Here is a 21,191-nt window from a genome sequence, read left to right as displayed (position 1 = left end):
CATATTTCACTATATCAATATGCCACAGTATTTTTCTTCATACTATCCTTTGTGAATATTTTAGTTGTTTTCATTTTTGTCTAGTGCATATGCCTAAGAATATAATTGCTACATCACAAGATATTCTTCCTCTTCTCCTTTTCTCTGCATATTACATACATTAATGTGTTTATTTCTCTCTCGTTATTTGCAAAGTAACAATCTTGACTTTAATTTGATTGTTAAACAGTTGTAGAAATACTCCCAAGAACATATTTCCCTTAATATTAACTATGAGAATAAACTCATTTGATTACTCTTACTGTGTAAATAAGACACAATAGAATAATCAAAGGAGTAGGGTCATTCTGGATATTTCTAGGAATTATCTTTATCTTTGGAGCTTGCATATATCATCAATATATGTCTGATTGTTTTTTCTTTTCATTAATTTTTGCCTGATGATCCTTGCACCCTGACACCCCGGGACCTTTATGATATACCCAGTAAGCATTTTTTAACCTACAGAAATTCTTCTGTTATCTGAATGATAATGCTTCTGTTCACTGTATTCTGGTCTTTGCTTCAGGACTACTATTTCCCCCCATGTTTGGCTTCCTGTTATCATGCATGTTTCATTTTTATCCACCCCACTGTTTTCATCCTTTCCGTCTCTTCAAGAAGCCATTTCTTAAGCATGCCGTCTACATTACTGAGGTGACTTTTACATTGTCATGTCTACTTTTTCATTGTCCACTTTGCAGGGATAATCCTGGGCAAAGAAATGTCGTTCATTACTTTGCTGGTTTGCAAGTCAGTATTCTTGATTTTTGTGCTGGGATGTTTGATCTTGAAAGTTCCTTGTATGCCACATCAATAGAGGTCCCATTACCTGATTGTATCAGTCTTTTCATGCTAGTGCTTCTGATAGGTGCTCCACATCCCTGGATCTTTGGGTTCATTTTGACAAGCTTCAAGGTGAAGTTGAAAGGACTTTGCTTCTTTTGACAGCCACTGAATTCAGTTCAACTTTTCTTAAACAGTTGTCATTCTGATCCCATTATCAGATACACTCTCATATTTTATTGATCCTTAGTGGCTAAAGGAAATCCCAGTTGAATTTGCCTTTTTATGTGTTTTGTTTTAAGATATCCTCTACTTTCCATTAGACCATCTTACTCTCTCAAGAATTGTTTTGCAAGTTAGTCTTATAAATCCTTGAAGTTGCTTTTAATGAATCAGAATTTCTGAAAGTTTTCTAAGTTAGAAATTATGCAGTATCCCTCAATTTTTAGTCTTTAACGTTCATTACAATTGGATTTAAGGAAAGATTAATATGCATTCCTTGAATTGTCATCTTTCCTGTAAACATTTCAAAAAGTTTTATATAAAAACTTTTATATAAATATTATATATTTTTATATAAATATTACATATATTTTTTAATTTTTAAGAATTCTACCAAAATATTTATAAATAAAGTTATGAGATACCTGGAAATTGCTTTAAAATAATTTGGAAAGTGTTGTGAAGATGGTAATTGTGTTATAGGTGAAACAAGGTTGACTGTGAATTTTTTCTTTCTTTTTTTTTTACTATGAATTTTGATATCCGCTGATGGGTACTTTTGTAGTAGTTTCTCTACTTTTATGTAAAATCATAAAGTTATTTTTAATTTTCCAAGGGTTAAATTTCTTTGAATTGATTGCAGTTAGAGAATGTGCCTTATACAGTATTTAATCTTAAATTTATTGTGGTTTCCTATGTGACTTGGCATATGATTAGTTTAATAATTTTTGTGGAGATTTGAAAAGAAAATCATTGTGTATCTAATAAATCAGTCTTATTGGTGATTATATTTAAATCTTCTGTGAACTAATTTTTTGTGTACTTAATCTATCAGATACTACAGGAGGCTAAATTTTTCTTCATTCATAACTGTACTGCCTATGTTATTTGATGGTGTCTTGAAAGGACTCTTCCTCCCTCTGTATTGGTCCTACATATTAAACTTTTTAATTGAATAGTGCCATTTAAAATAATTCTTATATTATGCTAAATGTTCACATTTGCCTTCATCCTTTAAATCTGTCATGTATGGCATAGGATCCACCACAAGTAAACTAGGGCCAAGTTGGAAAAAGAAGATGCAATTCACCCCACTTGTCTGTATGTAATGTTGAACTCAGGAACCTCGTTTTCTGTGTCGACTGTTGAGAGAGTAACTGCCATCTGGATTCCAATATTTTACTAGTCTTGAGTCAAAATGTCATGTATTAGGTAGATTACTGAAGGAGGTCTGTAAATACCTGTTTGATTAAAATATATCAACTATTCAAAGCAGTGTAATCGACTTGGAGAAGAAAGAGAAATGTGTAGTCTAATTTTTGTAGTTAAATGAGTGAACACTGTATATATGTCAGTGTATGAGCTCAGGGTCATGTTAGAGAATTATATCTGAAGACCTAGATTTTGAAATGTAACTTTGTATTTTAGCTGTTTTCTCTTGTCTATTAATTTAGTTTTTAGAAGTATAGCTCTTTGAAAACCAAAAAAGGACTTTATGCTTAATAATTGAGAGAGACAAGAATCAGAACTGGATGCCAAACCCTCTGTTGAACTATGAAAGGTCGAGTCTCAGTTGGAAATGTTTAATCATGAATGAGAACAAGTGCTGACGCTCAAGCCAGGGAAATAAAATTTCAAAAAGTATAACAATTTGCCTAAGCCATAAATTTCTGGAGATTGGAATTATGTAAAGAATCCGTTTGGAGGAATAGAGTTAGAAGAGTCAAGGGACCAGAAGTCATATATTTTAAAAATTGTATGAAAATTTGAATTACAGAGGGGTTTATGTATATAGCATATACTGTTTATTACTAGTACTTGTGGTGTTTCAGTCACTCCATTTTGCTTATGCTCCATTTTGAGTGTTTCAGAAAGGAAAAGGTATTTATGGTTTTTCTTTACTAGTAACGTTTTCTCCCCAAGTTTTAAATCTACTACATTCAATTATGGAATTCCCAGGTAAAGAACCTGCCTGCCATTGCAGAAGACATAAGAGACGTGGGTCTATCCCTGGGTTGGGAAGATCCCCTGGAGAAGGGCATGGCAACCCACTCCAGTATTGTTGCCTGGAGAATCCCATGGACAGAGGAGAATACCAGGCTACAATCCAGAAGAATTGCAGTAGTGTGTGACTACTGCAGTGGCTTCGCATGCGCATACACTTAACAATGAATAACGGATTTATAAAGAGCGTCTTAAACATATTGTTAGTATAACGTTTTGATTTTAAAATTTTACTTTTTCATTGTTATTTTGATTTTATTTAAATGATGTTAGTTAAGAAAAATTATCTTTAACTTGGTTTTAACCATTCCACAGTGAGCTCAATTCTGAAAGAACGTACTTTGTAAAATACCTCTATCGCTACTATTGCCTGCATTATTTCATGTAATGTAGATAAACCCTCATTTGCAGAAAATGTCACATGATTTTTGAGCAGTTGTGTTCAAATTTGGGTAGACTCTTCTTTTGATGATTTTGGCATTAGAAATTCAAAAAGGATAGGTTTGATTTATGACTCATACATAAGTCTATGCTAGAGAGAGACTGTCTCTTTTTAATCATATTTTTGTTTTGATTTATATTCTTTGGCTGTAAATTTTATCTGCTAGGGTACATCACCAGGATCAGGGTGAAATATATGCAGCTGTATACTGTCCTCAGTGCTCAAGGGTTATATGTGGGCATATGTCTCTGCTTTTGTATCTCTGGCAGTGGAGAAAAGTGTTGGGTTCATTAGCTGTCAAGCTACCATTTAGGAAAGAGTTCCTTGCTCAAGTTGAGCTTATATGGAGAACTTAGAAGGAATTGAAAGGGGCAATTTACTTCCTTTTTATTCTCCAAGATGTGAATTGTTGTGCCTTGGAAAGCTGGAAGGGAAAAATGAAGAATTATGATGAGTATCCTTGCTATTAGTTTTTATACCTAAATTTACAGCTTTCATTCATCCTACCTTGAAAGTTACAATTTGCTACTAAAAACACAGCAATACTTCTGAGATCATTGATACCCCTCTCCCTCATCTCAGCTATCTGTTAACTATAAAAGCAAAGGGTTTTTAAATAGTGACTAATGGACTTAATACCTGCCTGGTTCAGGAATGATGGAAAGACTGACCTATAAAATGATCACATCTAGAACTTCACTATGATATTTTTCAGCTTGCTTCTTATGAAGTATAGTAACAAGTTCATTAGGTACAGTATTGTGTTTGACAGGGGTTTGACCAGTTGCTTCCCTATTTAAAAATCTTTCTTGTGGGAATCTTATTATAAACTGGTAGGTGATGATAGATTATCAATTTGGATATTTAATTCTAATTAATATTAAGAAGATTGACTATACCCAGTGATGGTGATATTGTGGGAAACACAGGAACAGTCTTATAAGTTGGTCAAAATATTTTGGGCACATCACTTTTGAGTGAGGATTTGGTCGTATTTCCTATTTAAAGTGATCATACCATTTCCACTGTCTATGGAGAGGAAAATATTCAAACAAGTGCTGAGATTAAGCTAATTGCTGCATGGCCTGTAATAGCAAAAAACAAAACTGCTGCTGTTGCTGCTAAGTCATTTCAGTCATGTCCGACTCTGTGCGACCCCATAGACGGCAGCCCACCAGGCTCCGCCGTCCTTGGGATTCTCCAGGCAAGAACACTGGAGTGGGTTGCCATTTCCTTCTCCAGTGCATGAAAGTGAAAAGTGAAAGTGAAGTCGCTCAGTCGTGTCCGACTCTTAGCGACGCCATGAACTGCAGCCCACCAGGCTCCTCCATCCATGGGATTTTCCAGGCAAGAGTACTGGAGTGGGGTGCCATTGCTTTCTCCGAAAAACAAAACTGAACATACCTAAATACGACACCAGCAATCTAGTTAAAATTATGATATATCAGTCAGAGCATATATTATACAGCTGTTAAAAATGACTGAGGTACGGCTGCGCAGGAGCAGGGCAGGGTAATTGAGTCCGAGAGAAAAAGAGGACCCAGAGACCAGGAGGGCCCTCCTTTGGAAGGTCAAGCCATGCCTGGCGGGTTGAGAGGCCAGTTGCCTTCTGGGAGCTGGACACAACCCTCTCCCCAATCTAGAGTTGTGCAGTGGAGGCCTTTTCTCCTAGATTGAATGTGAAACTAGGCAATAAGATACCCTTCCCATCTGGGAGATAAGGTTACAGAGACCTCTCCCATAGTTTATCATTGTTGCATTGATGATTATTATTATTATTAATTATTATTATTTTATGTCATGTGCATCTGTCCTCTCTCCTATTCTCTTTCTGACATTCCAGACCAGGCCCCTTCCTAGTCCTGGGGCTGATTGAGTCTAGAACCCTTCGTTAGTGTGAAAATGTGTGTCATGTACAGAGTGACAATAGAAATAAATGTTTGGTTTCTTGTGATCAAAAAAAAAAAAAAAAAAGACTGAGGTAGTACTCTATGTATTGACCTGCAGGATCTCTAAAATCTGTTGTTAAAATAGGCACAAAAAATATACTGAAGGCACATGTGATAAGTGAGATGGGGAGGCCAGGGACTCTTCTCACTTTTACATTGTTGTTACAATGACCATGTATAATTTGTTTTAATCAGTAAATAAAATGTGCTGTTATTTATCTACATGTAGTTGTCCTTTGATAGTCTTTACTTTTATATTTTTATTTGTACAGTAGTTTGGTCTTTTCTAGGCATTTAAAAGCACTTTTAGAACTATTACATTGAGTTTGTCTCCAATATTACTACTGAAGTGACTATTCCACTAATATAAGAAGTTTGTGGTATCTTGTTAATATTATTGTTATTTTTAAATTTAGGGCCTCTAGAAAAAGAAAACAGATCTATGTGGTAGGAGTTAAAATATACAACATGAATCTATTTTTAAATCTCTGCTGTGCTGTTTTTCTGTTTCAGTTACCTAGAAAAGTACGAGAAAGTTCATCATTTTGGGGAGGATGATGATGAGGTACCACCAGGCAATCCCAAACCACAGCTTCCTATTGGTGCAATTCCATCTTCCTACAATTACCAGCAACACAGTGTGTCAGGTAAATATCACTGGAAAATGAAAAAGGCATAGGTACACAGTTTTGAGTTCAAATAGAAATCATCCCATGAATTGAATTGGTCCCTTATTTTGCACATGAAAATACTGAGAGCCTTGGGTTACTGCAGCTTCTAGAAATCAGCATGTCACTGGTATAAGGACCCTGTCTGTCACAGCCTACATGGAAGACTTTAGTTGCAGGAATTTTTAGAGTTACAAATATACGTACACTTTCAAATGAAATTTGTTTTTTTTAATTTGGTTAAAGATCAGTTTAACCTAAATTGTCATTAAAACGAGAAGAGGAATGTCCTGTTAGAATTAAGGAAGCCAAAAAATACTCATAGCATCTACTAGATTTTTTACAATTCCTGGCATTCCCAGCACCAGAATTTCTCAGAAATGTTTCTCACTATGTTTCAACTGTTTTCCTGCCATGGTACCAGGGACTTAAGATTTTTTCATTCAAGTCATTCCTATAATGGTTATAGAGGAATCTGCAGCTAAAAAGAACAAGACTCAAGTTGGAAATAGTCAGGTTGAGAGTCTAATGAAGAGGTTCTCGAGGCAGTGTTGATGAGATTTCCAGTGTTTGTGGCTCCAGAAGGTGATGACTAGGAAGAGAGCTCTGAAGAGATAAGCAGGTCTTTTCTTTATTCACCAATATTTGGCCAGAAAAAGAGGAGATAATATCTTTTTCAAGAGGATAGTCTTTATAAAAATATACAAATATCTTGATCTTTATTATTATTCACTGGTACTAATACTGATCTTTTAGGTAATCCTTAGGTTTAAGCTCTCTCATTTGTGCCAGTATCACTGATTTAAAGTTTTCATGGTCTATTTTCAAGTTTCCTCCATGTTGAATTTGACCCTATTTCTTTTCCAATCAGTAATAGCTGAGGAAACAGAATTTCCTAGAATCTGTGATTTTCAGTAGAAGAGACTTCATCTGATGATTTTGCATAACTGAGGCTTGGGGGAGGGGTTGTAGCAGTGGTGAGTGCAAACCAAATCTACCTTTATTTTTAACAAGAAGTTATCACCTCAGGAACCAATGTTAAAGGACAACATTTTTAGTCATCGTGTAAAAGATCTTGCTTACCGTTTAAGCTGGTTAAATAAAATGAGGTGGTTTGTTAGGTAATATGCTTCCCATTTTTAGGAAGAGCTAATGACCATTATTTAATTCAAGGATGTTATAGAGGCTGTTCCTATACTGAATGAGACCTGGTACTGTAACCTTTAAGACCGTTTTGTAACTCTGTGTTACTGCTACACTATAGCAACAACAGAACTGTCTATTCTTATAGGTTAAATAGAGCTTGGTGTGTATTACACTTCTCAAACTAACCCATTTCAATATTAGATCTAGTTTAAAATGAAATTTTTTTCTGGATCTCCCCCCACCCCCCCCTTCCCTGGTTTAAGCATGATTTACTTCAAGAAAGAAGATACTGCTGGTATTTCCGAAGTCTATTGAAAGTCATTGCTAGAACTTTGCAGTTTTTAAAGGAATGATAGAATTCTTAATCTGGTGTTATAATAACTAACTCCTTTCTGATATGCTGTCATATGCCTGCCTTTTGTTATTTAAGGAGAATCTGAGCAGTTATATAACATATGTAGCATGTTTGACAGAATCAGGATTGGGGACTGATAAGAAATAGAAATTACTGGGGAACATCAGACTACAGTATATCTGATTCATACTGAAAAGAGGTGGTGTTTCAGGGCAGCATTTATGAATTTGAAGGTGCTTTTTATTATCCCAGAAGGAGCCATCGCAACATTATGACAGTGTTCTAAAAATCAACATGACTATCAATATATAAAACAAATCCTTCATCAATGATTCTTTTCAAATGCCATTAAGGAAATATAGTAAGCTTCATAGCTGTCAGTGTGTATGTGTGTGCATATTTAAATAAACACCAAAGTAAAATTACATAGTGGTAGATTAAAAGCCTTAGGATATTTTAGGTAGAACATTTAAAAGATTTGTGTCTACATCTTTGATCATATAGCATTACTCTCCTTGTAGGTTTGGATTGATGTATTTGGATACATGTATTTATCTAGAGGTGCTTACATTTAAAAAAGCTATTGTAAAACAATACTTTGAAAGATAATATGGTAAATTTAAATTGGCACTTAGTATGAAGTACAATTCTACTCATAATTGTCAGAATATTGTACATTGATAGAATATGGAACGAAAATTTTATAAGGCTATTGACTCCTTTTGCCCAGTGACTTTAAGTAGCCAAATATGTATTAGGTACATTTTGCTTTGAATTTTAGAATTATTAAACTTTGGCATCAAAATATGGTGATTTTTGTCATTTATTTGCATAATTGTGCACATTTTTCCTTGCCATGAGGACCTAATCTTTTGGTTTTCTTCTTTATTCTTTCTTCCTTGGTATTGATTTGGATACAGTCAGTTCTGCAGAATTGTACTGTAGATTACTAAGAACTTTTTGTTCATCTTCTCTTTCCCTTTAAAATTAAAAAATTAATTTCTAAATTAAAATTTTTAAATTCGTTTGCAGTATCTTTAGTAGAAAAATTCTGAAAGGTGAAACTGACACATGACAAACACATTGAAATTAATAGTATTGTAGAATTTAAGAGCTAGCTAGGATTTTAGCGATCATTTAATCCAATTTAATCATTTTGGCCAAAGGAGGCCAAGCACACTATCCATTTACATTTTTGTTACTTAAATTTGGAAAAGCTTTATACAGGAAGATTTATTATTTTGATTTTATCAGTTGTATTAATATTTGAGCAAAGATTTTCCTTTACATGTCCTGTATTCTTACAGATGCTTGAACTACAACAATCACTGCCAGTATCAATGAAAAGAATGCACTGTATGATATTTGTAATACAAACAACATTCCAGGCACAATTCTCCCTTTCCTCTAAACTGTTTACCTCAGATTCAGTTAAATTTGTCAGCAGTGATATGTTTGTATAGACATTGTGTGAAGAACATTGAAAATTCCCAATCTCATTCCTGTTATAAAATTGTACCTATTCAAACATACCTCCTTGGGGATGGGAAGGGATGCTCTTAAAATCTTGTAAGCATTTCTCTTATATTATATTCCTAAGAAGGAATCTTTACCAAACATCATATAGTTAAAGGACTTTTCATAATTATCATATTAATTTATTTTATTTTAATTGGAGATGTCTTTTGGCAAAGTCATTCATGTAAGGATGTATTGAGTTGAATATATGGTGGCATCTGTTATTCTTCAGTAGCAAACAGACCAATTCCAAGATCATATTGAAAGCACAACAAGACTGTGACAGATGTTGAATTATGGGTTCCAGATTTTTATTTCTATTGGAAATTTGCCTGAAAATTTTGTGGAATCTAAAGACTTAACTATTGCTGAAACTTGGCATCTCATGATCAGTTCCAATGTGCAATAAATACCAAAATGTATTTCTATGTTCACAGAAGTCATGTTACATTTTCCCAAGATATTTATGTTATATATGAGAAATGTTCAACCTTAAATATTATAAAGAATCTATGTCAATTCATGTATAATTATATTGTGATACTTAAGGAGAAATTCCTAGAATATTTTAATATTGAAGAGGTGTCTCTTCAAATATCTGTTGGGAAGTGAAGTTTCTTACCTACATGATTTTCTTCTGTGGAATGTTGTGACAATAGATTCCTACTTGCATTCCATTTAGTGACATTCTTAAAAGATTTTTTTTCAAATCCATATTTGCTGAAATGTTTTGTGTAGCAGTTTTCTAACTCTTGTTTCTTTCCTTTTCCCATTACACTAGTTAGATCTTGTATGATAAATGTATTAGGGGTATATGTCTTAGGACATAGCTGCCAACGCCTAAATTGCACCAGTTTAGAGTCAGTAATTATAAAAATACAACATTTTCTAATATATGTATTATGATTATATACTAGTTTTCTGTAATCCTATCTTCAAAGTTTTTAAAATGTTTCAATTCTCCTACATAAAATTTTAGTTAGGAAAAGATTTGTTAGAACACGAAAGTTTGAACTGTAAAGGTAAAAATTTATAAATCAGACTTCATCACAATTAAACCTTCTGTTTTTTGAAGACATTGTTGAGAAAATGAAAAGGGAAACCACTCACTATCTGGAAGAAAATATTTACAAAACAAATATTAGATAAGTGGCTCATATTCAGAATATTTTAAACTGACAGTACCAAGTGCTGACAAGGATGCACACGAGCACCAAGAAGTTTCATGCATCACTGATGAAAAGACAAGATATTACAGCTAATTTGGAGAACTTTTACAGTTTCTTAACAAAGTTAAACATACATTTTATATGACCGAGCAATCCAAGAGAAATGAAGAAATATGTCTGCACTAAGTCCTGTGTGTGAATGTTATTAGCAACTGTATTCAGAAGTGCTAAAAACTGGAAACAGTCCAGATGTTCTTCAGCTAGGGAGTGGATAAACAAATTGTGTTATAGCCATAATACAACAATTAAGACATACAACCCATAGCAATAAAAAAGAACCAATTACTGATACATACATTAAAATGGGTATCAACCTCAACATCATTTTGCTAAATGAAAATAAATCAGACACAAAAATATAAGTATTGTGTGATTCTTTTTATTTGGCATTTTGAAATAAAGTAGATCAATGGTTGTTTATGGATAAAGGGGGACACATCAACTACTAAGGAGCATAAAGAAGCTTCTTTGGGATGATAGAAATACTCCCTTATCTCCATTGCAATTGTGGTTAAAAGACTTTCAGAACTCCTAGAACTGTAGAACTGAAAGCATGAACTTTACATTTTAGTTAAATGTCAAAAAAAATCTTACCTGAAAAAGTAATAATCCTCCCAAAACTGGGTAAAGAAGGTAGGCAATGTGTTTTGAAACATGATGTTGTTAAAAATTCCAAAGGAACCAGGCTTTCTGGCTTATAGTACTTAAAAAATCAGAAAAAGTTCCTTGAAATGCAAGAATAAAAAGTGTAGATTAGGTATATTAAAATAATGATACAATAGTTTGGCAGTGATATCAAAGAGAATATATGTATTTCTTGTATATTAATACTTTTTGAGGAGTGTAATTTTCACAAGTTCAAAAACTGGACTCTAAACTACTCAGTTTGTATTTTATAAAAGAAAGCAAACTTCTATCCTGTATTTAGAAGATATTAACCAAAAATGATTTCTCATCCTTGATATACTTAACAGTGTTGTTTTTTGTCTTTGTTAGATTATCTCCGTCAGAGTTATGGGCTATCTATGGACTTCAATTCGCCAAATGATTACAATAAACTGGTGCTTTCACTGTTATCTGGACTCCCAAACGAAGTGGACTTTGCTATTAATGTATGCACTCTCCTGTCAAATGAAAGCAAACATGTCATGCAACTTGAAAAAGACCCTAAAATCATCACATTATTACTTGCTAATGCCGGGGTGTTTGACGACAGTAAGTTTTAGGTTTAATGTATTATATAATCATTCTGTTAAAGGTGTGTTTAGATTTTTTTGAAAGGTTTTTAAGGAAAATATTTTCATTAGTCAATATAATAGCATTCTTTATTTGCTTTTGTTATATTAAATGTATCATTTAAAATAATGAATGTCTGGATTTTTTTAACCTTATATATTTGAATAGATTAGATATTTAACCTCATTAGAGCTTTCGAAATTAAAATGCTGCATTTTTCTTAGAATAAATGTGGGTTTGTTGATTTGAAATTGTTTGATGCAAACTTTTGATAGAAAAAACTAGACCTGTAAGAAATTGTTTTCTGATGTCTATTTCTGCAGGTGTATAGTTAAATTTTTTAACTAAATAGTTTAGGTCAATGCATTTGAAAATTTGCTGCATAATAATCAAAATAAGGATTATCAAATATTTCATAGTTTTACTTGTAGGATTTTCTAGTTGTAGGTTTTTGTAGATCAGGTTCTTTGTTTTCTGTGAAATTATCTCAAATCTGGATTACTCTTCAGACCAAATTGCACAATTCTGTAATTGTAGTTTAATAGGACTTTAAAAAATAGGTTTTGAAATTTTTTCCTGCTCATAGTTTGTCCTTTTAAAATATCTATGTCAGCTGAATGTTATTGATAGAAAGTTTCTTCTTGCTTCTCAATCCTCCTTCTACCCCAGCAACCATTGTAACTTCTTTTGCCAGAAGTTTATTCTATTAATAGATTAAAGTACTGATACATTTTGCAATTATTTTATCATATAGGAAATTATATAGAATAGTCTGAGAATTTCTTGTAATATTTCATAGGTATATGAGTATTTTTGTGTTTATCTTTAAGTAGCAGTATGTTTGCAAATAAGTTCATTTTTCTGTAATTTTCAAGCATGCTTTTATTTGGGATTATCTAAATAGGATTCCCTTTTTCTTGTTGTTGTTGTTGGCCGTGTCATGCAGGTCATGGGTTCTCAGTTCTCCAACCAGGGATTGAACCCAAGCCCTCAGCAGTGAGAACAGAGTCCTAATCACTGGACTGCCAGGGAGTTCCCTAAATAGAATTCCTTAAAATCTGACATGTATTTATTTTATATGAAGACGTTTTGCAATTAAATTGAAATTAGTTTCTTAAACTTCTGAAACTATTTTTGGTTACAATGTGGAGGAGGAACAAAGATCAGCACTTAATCAGTTTGAATTGTAACTGTGAAGATCTAACTTTCATGGATTTCCACCTCACTTTTATGTTCTTTGCTTTCTAATATTTCATCTTGATCTTTTAAATACATTTTTCAGCATTTAATACAGAATGGAGTTTAACATTGGTTCATTTTTAGAAATCTTAAAATGAAGTTTTTAGAAAGAATAAATATTCTCAGGCCATAATAATTTTGGTGAATTCTTACCATTTAATCATTGGATAAGGATTTCATTTGTATATATATGATAAACTGAGTTTACCAGTTTTAATGCATGAAGTGTGACATTGTTTAGCACTTTTTTTTTTTATCTCAGACTAAATTATTATGTAGAGTAGCAATCATTAATAATTAATATTAGCAAATGCTATTTGAGGAATGTTTCTTTTATTTCAGTAGTCAGAATTTAGAGTTCCAGAGTATATAGGGACTTTATGAAGACCATATACTTTTAAAACAGTGTTTTTACATTATGAAAATATTAAGGGTATGTATGATTATGTATATATTTCATTAGGCTCTTGAGAGGTTTTGAATTTTTTTAGGCATGGAATTTTAATTGAGAGAAAATATAGATACCGCTTCTTTTGAATGTGTGGGATATTTATACATGATATGTGTTTGAAGAAGTATAATAAAAATTCCATGTGCCAAAAATTTAATTTTTCCATCTTATATTTGCATTCAGTGTTCTTTTCCCATGGAGTTTTTCTTTGTAAGGTTTTCTTCAGGACAAACAAAATCTTGTCTTTCTTTAGAAGTATATGGACTTTATTTTTCTGATATAGCTGCTATGTATGTATACATTTGATGAAACTCTTCTTTAGGTCACTGTAGTTAAATTTATTTATTAAAAACTTCACACTTACCCTTTATATCATGTTCTCATGATTCTAATATCAATATAATGTTAAACTGTTTTCATTCCTCACCCTTTTTAATATTTTTTCAATGAAAAGTCTTATTCTTACCTAAGTACTTTAGAAATTTTATTTTAACTCAATAGTAAGTAAATATTACTTGGCTTCCCTGGTGGCTCAGATAGTAGACAATCTGCCTGTAATGCAGGAGGCCTGGTTTCAATCCCTGGGTCAGGAACATCCCCTGGAGAAGGGAATGGCAACCCACTCCAGTATTCTTGCTTAGAGAATTCCATGGACAGTGGAACCTGGCAGACTACAGTCCATGGGGTCTCAATGAGTAGGACATGACTGAGTGACTAACACACACAATATTAAGTAAATATTATGTCTGTAATTAAAGGTGTAATAAGACTACAAACATTCAGTAAATCTTTTACAACAGAAAATACATCCATGTGTTATCCTTGTTATTAACACATCCATTAAGAAGGCTTACTTGTATTTTTTTGAAGAATCAAGTTCATAAAGCTAGTTTTTCTGTTAACAGTTGCCACTATGTAGTTTTCTTCTTCATTTGAAAACCAGTAGCTTTCATTATAGAATATATATAATTATAGATAGTTGATGAAAGTACTTACCTGATTTTTAAAGAGCGATGCCTATTGTGTCACAGTTTAAAAATTTGTATTATATGACTTTACTGTCTAGTCCCATTGCTGACAAAGTGAGTTAGCAACATAGAAATGAAAAAAAAAAGGTATAACATGTATCTGTATACCTCAACCTTTGTTGTGAGAGGCAGGGGTAGTGTGTTATTAAGAAGAAGCTCTTGAAAATAAATGGTTTGCGTTTCCTCCTAAAACATCTTTATCAAGAAACTATAAATCAGCTATATGGCTTAGAATGTTTTCTAAAGATTTATTCCTAAAGAATATCTTGCCCATTAATATTTCAAATATAAATTATATAATTATTTTTGAAATGAATGAATATTTAAGATTATAAAAGTTTGGGAACCTAATAGTAATAGCATCAGTTTGACTTTTTAATATTTTTTTCTTCTACAAATCATAACTAATGCAGAGTAATTATTATTGTCTGTGTAACTATTATGAAAGCCAGTTGTGTGTTTTTAGAGTGTGACAAAAACTTTCTTTAAATTCTATAATTTAAAAAACTGTATTTCAAGAGAAATTATCATGACTTTCTATCATTTATTATGAAGCAGTTTTTAGTGAACAAGGTATCTTAAGGTGTATTTTTACTGTTTTTCCAAACCTATCTATTCAGGAACTAAGTGAAATAAGTAATTTCATATTACTGAATATGCTATTTATTCTTTTAGCTTTAGGATCCTTTTCTACTGTATTTGGAGAAGAATGGAAGGAGAAGACTGATAGAGATTTTGTTAAGGTAATTCATGTAAATTAAAATATGAAACATTGCTTTGTATGTAGCCAAGGGCCAAAGGTCAGTTACTTATTTTATATAAGAACTGTGATTAAGCTGAGTAAAAAATATTTTAGAATAGCTAATAAACAAATGAAGTTTTCATTTTATCATATATTGATTTCTAAGAATGATAAATCTGTAACAGAAGCAATAAATCTGAGGATACTCAGACTAAGTAGCAGTTTGGATAATTTCCTTAAGATTATTTTTCAGTTTACTTAATCATTCTTCAGCTGTGTAATATGCCACTAGATTTTTTTGTTAAGTTTAATTATAGTGACTGTGTTTTAATTTCTAGAAATTCTCAAATCTGTGTATATACAAACACATACTTGATAGTGCTAATATCTAAGCCTCCTGTGACTCTGATTCTACTAACTCTGGTTCATGGTGAATTATTCCTTTGTGTTTTTTAATGTTGCTTTATAAATTTCAGCAGACTTATTTATGTAGGATTTTTGTGCAGATTGGCTGGAAAGTATTTTTTCCTTTCTCTGTTGCTTTTGCCAGTCACTTGAAATACTGATCAGAATGACTTTATATTAATTTTTTTATTGGACATTTTTCTGATTACTCTGATAGTAAAAACAAAGTCATGGGAATTGTGAAGCAAGCTAGTGGTGAAATACATTATGGATTGTTTTTAACTCAAAGCTCAAGACAGTCCCTTTTGTCTCTCTTTCTTTGAGGATATTAAACCTTCAAATTTCTCACCATGATAGAGTTGCCTTTTTAATTCCCAACTTTACAAGCTAACCCAAAGTTCTGTATTACCCCATCACCTCTTGATTGAAGTTAGGCAGATAATTTCTTTAACTATAGAAAACTGGTCAATAAACACACACAAAAAAAGTATATTAAAGTAACACATGCCATCACAATGAGGAATAGAGTTGTCAGTATAATCACTAATCACATAAAATCAAGAAGACACAAATATGTTGAAGATGAACAGATGATCACGTCTGTTATATATTTTCATTAATTTCTAGTATTTATATTTTATTCCACATACTGTCTTCTTTGGGTTTAAATCTCTTCACTTTTTCTAATTTCTTGAGCTGGTGCTTGGAGTTACTGATTTTTGTTTCTGTTTTTTCTAATATATATATTTAAAGTCATAAAATTCCATCCAAACACACTTTAACTTTATACTTCCAATATTGATAATTTCGTATCATTATTATAATGCATTTTAAAATATCTTCTAATGTCCATTATGTTTTTCTCTTTAAGAAAACGGATTATTTAGTAGGGAATTTTCTTAATTTCCAAAAACATATGGAAAACTTCCTAATTTCCTTTTTTTTACTAATATCTAACTGAATTTTAGTATGTTTAGAGAGACTGTTCTGCTTAGTTTTTAATCTTTGAAATGTTTTCACCCATTACTTTGTAGCTTAGCATTTATCACTGTACTTTGCAGATACATTTTTACACCTTGAAGGTTTGTGGCAACCCTGTGTTGAGCAAGTTTATCAATGCCATTTTTTCCAACAACATATGTTCATTTCATGTGTCTGTGCTCATTTTGATAATTCATTATTTCAAACTTTTTAATTATTATTTTTTGTTATTGGGTTTGCCAAAAGGTTCATTTTGTTTTTTTCTGTACAATGGCTTTAGTATTGCTTAGTTGTCTTTAACTTTATTTGAAACAATTTTGGTAGATTGTACTGTGACAGCTGTCATATTGGCATGGGTTAAAAAAAGCTTAACAAAATTGGTGAATTTTTGTATAACCATTTTAATATTGAAGATGGAAGAGAAAACCAACATTTTTGGCATATGACGCTTTATTATTTCAAGAAATGTAAAAATGCAACAGAAACACAAAAAAAGTTTTGTGCAATGTATGGAGAAGGTGCTATGACTAACTGAACATGTTAGAAGTGGTTCATGAAGTTTCCTGCTACAGATTTCTCACTGGGCAATGCTCCTCAGTTGGGTAGACCATTTGAAGTTGATAGTGATCAAATCAAGACATTAATTGAGAACAGTCAGTGTTATGCGGCTGCTGCTACTAAGTCACTTCAGTCGTGTTAGACTCTGTGCGACTCCATAGACTCCATAGAGCCCACCAGGCTCCCCCGTCCCTGGGATTCTCCAGGAAAGAACACTGGAGTGGGTTGTCATTTCCTTCTGCAGTGCATGAAAGTGAAAAGTGAAAGTGAAGTCATTCAGTCGTGTCTGACTCTTAGCGACCCCATAGATGGCAGCCCACCAGGCTCCTCCGCCCATGGGATTTTCCAGGCAAGAGTACTGGAGTCAGTTGCCATTGCCTTCTCCGAGGCAGTGTTATACCATGCAGGAAATAGCTGACATACTCAAAAGATCTAAATCAAGCCTTGAAAGTCATTTGCACCAGCTTGGTTATTTTCATTAGTTAAGCGAATGAAATCTTCTTGACCATATTTCTGGATGTGATTCTCTGCTTAAACATAATGAAAACATTCCATTTTTAAAGCACATTATGACAGGTGATGAAAAGTGAATATGGCAAAATAATGTGGGGCAAAGCAAAATGAACCACCACCAACCACATGGAATACTGGTCTTCATCCAGAGAAGGTGATGTTGTGTATATGCTGGGATTGGAAGGGAGACCTCTATTATCAGTTCCTTCTGGAAAACCAAACTATTAATTCCAACAAGTACTACTCAATTAGACCAACAGGAAGCAGCACTTCACAAAAAGTGTCCAGATTAGTCAACAGAAAACACATCATCTTCCATCTGGATAATGCAAGAACATGTGTTTCTTTGATGACCAGGCAACAACTGTGATAGCTTGGCTAGGACATTAATTCGTCTGCCATATTCATCAGACATTGCACCTTTGGATTTCCACTTATTTCCGTCTTTACAGATTCTCTTAATGGAAAAAATTTCTCCAGTGGGAAAAAGTTTCCTCGAAGACTGTAAAAGGCACCTGGAACAGTTCTTTGCCCAAAAAAGATAAAAAGTTTTGAGATGATGCATATGCAATTACCTGAAAAGTGACAGAATTTAGTAGAACAAAATGATAAATACATTGTTCAATAAAGTTCATGGTAAAAATGAAAAGTATGTCTTTTATTTTTACTTAAAAACTGAAGGGACTTTTTGGCCAATCCACTATTATAGTAGTTTTGGTAATGTATGATCTTTGATTTTGCTACTATGACTTACTGAAGGTTCAGATGATGGTTAGCCTTTTGTTTTTTAGCATTCTTTCCTAATCAAAGGAGATCCAACCTAAAGGAAATCAGTCCTGAATGTTCTTTGGAAGGACTGATGCTGAAGCTGAAACTCCAATTCTTTGGCCACCTGGTGCGAAGAACTGACTCATTGGAAAAGACTCTGATGCTGGGAAAGATTGAAGGCGGGAGGAGAAGGGGCCGAGAGGATGAGATGGTTGGATGGCATCACCGACTCAATGGACCTGAGTTTGGGTAAACTCCGGGAGTTGGTGATGGACAGGGAGCCCTGGCATGCTGCAGTCCATGGGGTTGCAAAGAGTCGGACACAACTGAGCAACTGAACTGACTGGCACTTTTTTGGAGCATAATGCTATTGCACACTTAATAGATTATAGTAGAGTATAAACATAAATATTATAGGCACTGGGAAACCAAAATGTTTGTTTGGGTTGACTCACTTTATTATGATATTTAGTTTATTGTGGTGGTCTGAAACTGAACCTGCAATATCTTCAAGGTGACCTGTGTTCTGAAATTGTTAGGTGTAAGTGTCTACATAAGTCACTTAAGCCAATACAGTTAATCATTAAAAAAAATTTTTTTTATTGGAGTATAGTTGATTTACAGTGTTGTGTTAGTTTCAGGTGAATAGTTGAGTGAATCATTTTTGCATATACATGTGTCTATTCTTTTTTACATTCTTTTCTCATAGGTTATTACAGAATATTGAGTAGAATTCTCTATGCTTTTCAGTAGGTCCTTATTAATTATATATTTCATCAAAATACATAAAAATAATAGTGTGTATATGTTAATCCCAGTCTCCTAATTTATCCCCTCCACCCTGCTTGCAACTTTGGTAACCATAAGTTTGTTTTCTACATTTGTGACTCTTTCTGTTTTGTAAATATGTTCGTTTGCACCATTTTTTTTAAGATACCACATATAAGCAATATCATATGATATGTCTTTGTCTGACTTACTTCACTTAGTATGATAATCTCTAGGTCCAACTATGTTGCTGCAAATGACATTTCATTCTTTTTTATGACTGAGTAATATCCCATTGCGTATATTTATGCATTCCTCTGTCAACGGACATTTAGGTTGCTTCCGTGTCTTTTCTATTGTAAGTGCTGCTCCAGTGAACATTGGGGTACATGTATCTTTTTGAATTATGGCAACAGCATCAGATATTTATATTTCCAGGGCAATATTGGCTGTTTCATCTGTTTATTTCTTCATTTATGAAGATAAATATGTTAAAAGCACCCAGTTGGATTGTGGAAAATTCTTAAAGAGATGGGAGTACCAGACCACCTTACCTGTCTACTGAAAAACCTGTATGCAGTCAGGAGGCAACAGTTAGAACCGGACGTGGAACAGTTGACTGGTTCAAATCAAAACTGTTGAACTAGTAGGACAAAGTTCATGGATGTATGAACCTTGGGAATGGAGTATGACAAGGCTGTATATCGTCATCCTGCTTACTTAACTTATATGCAGAGTACATCATGTGAAATTCCAGGTTGAATGAATCACAAGCTGGAATCAAGATTGCTGGGAGAAATAACAACAACATCAAATACACAGATGATACCACTCTAATGGCAGAAAGTAAAGAGAAATTAAAGAGCCTCTTGATGAAGATGAAAGAGGAGAGTGAAACAGCTGGCTTAAAATTCAACATTCAACAAATGAAGATCATGGCATCCAATCCCATCACTTTATGGCAAATAGAAGGGGAAGAAACTGGAGGCAGTGTCAGATTTTATTTTCTTGGGTTCCAAAATCACTGCAGATGGTGACTGCAGCCATGAAATTAGAACATGCTTACTTCTTGGAAGAAAAGCTATGACAACCCACCCAGTATATTAAAAAGCAAAGACATTACTTTGTTTACTGAGAAAGGTCATATAGTCAAGGCCATGGTTTTTCCAGTAGTCATTTACAGATGTGAGAGTTGGACCATAAAGAAGTCTGAGTGCCACAAAATTGATGCTTTCAAATTGTGGTGCTGGGGAAGATTTGAGAGTCCCGTGGACAGCAAGGAGATCAAACCATTCAATCCTAAAGGAAATAAATTCTGAATATTCATTGGAAGGTCTGATGTTGAAACTGAAGCTCCAGTTCTTTGGCCATTTGATGTGAAGAGCCCATTCATTGGAAAAGACCCTGATACTGGGAAAATTGACGGCAAAAGGAGAAGGGGGTGCAAGAGGGTGAGATGATTAGTTAGCATCACTGACTTAATGGACATGAGTTTGAGCAAACTCCAGGAGATGGTGAAGAACAGTGAGGCCTCACGTGGTGCAGTCCATGGTGTCACAAAGAATCAAACATGACCTAGTGACTAAACAACAACCTCTTTTTTATTATGACAACACAATCATGATATTTGTATTTCCACACCAATACTGACTGTTTCACCTGTTTATTTCTTCATTTATGAAGAGAAATGGGTTAAAAGCACCCGTTTTGATTGAGGATGTATTTCTTTATCCTTATAGTTCTATAAAGATAGTATTTTCACATTTTGAGAATGCATTATTTAGTGAACACTAGCTGTTACATCCTTCTGGTTAATTGGACATATTATAAAGTCTCCTTTTTACAGTTAAGTCTCCTTTATCCTTTTTTTTTTCCTTTCTTTTTTGATCTGCTGTTGTGGTGGTTGTTCAGTCCTCAAGTCATGTCTGACTATCTGCAACTCCATGAAGTGCAGCACGCCAGGGTTCCCTGTCTTTCACTATCTCCCTGAGTTTGCTCAGACTCATGTCCATTGAGTCAGTGATGCCACCCAACCATCTTATCCTCTGTCACCCCTTTATCCTCTTGCTCTCAATCTTTCCCAGCATCAGAATCTTTTCCAGTGAATTGGCTGTTCGCATCAGGTGGCCAACATATTGGAGATT

At 33.5% G+C, this 21,191-nt stretch overlaps 1 protein-coding gene across 1 annotated transcript in view; it reads left to right on the top strand.

The window, feature by feature from the left end:
• ARID2 (AT-rich interaction domain 2) overlaps positions 1-21,191 on the top strand; it is a 208,286-nt gene that overhangs the window by 109,434 nt on the left and 77,661 nt on the right. Inside the window, exons 4-6 of the mRNA XM_070788568.1 lie at positions 5,956-6,089; positions 11,355-11,573; positions 14,988-15,055. Coding sequence (XP_070644669.1) covers positions 5,956-6,089; positions 11,355-11,573; positions 14,988-15,055 — 421 coding nt within the window. The remainder of the gene's footprint in view (positions 1-5,955; positions 6,090-11,354; positions 11,574-14,987; positions 15,056-21,191) is intronic.

Source organism: Bos indicus, chromosome 5, assembly GCF_029378745.1.
Source record: "Bos indicus isolate NIAB-ARS_2022 breed Sahiwal x Tharparkar chromosome 5, NIAB-ARS_B.indTharparkar_mat_pri_1.0, whole genome shotgun sequence".
NCBI classification, from domain to species: Eukaryota; Metazoa; Chordata; class Mammalia; order Artiodactyla; family Bovidae; genus Bos; species Bos indicus.
This window is presented reverse-complemented; position numbering and strand designations above follow the sequence as displayed.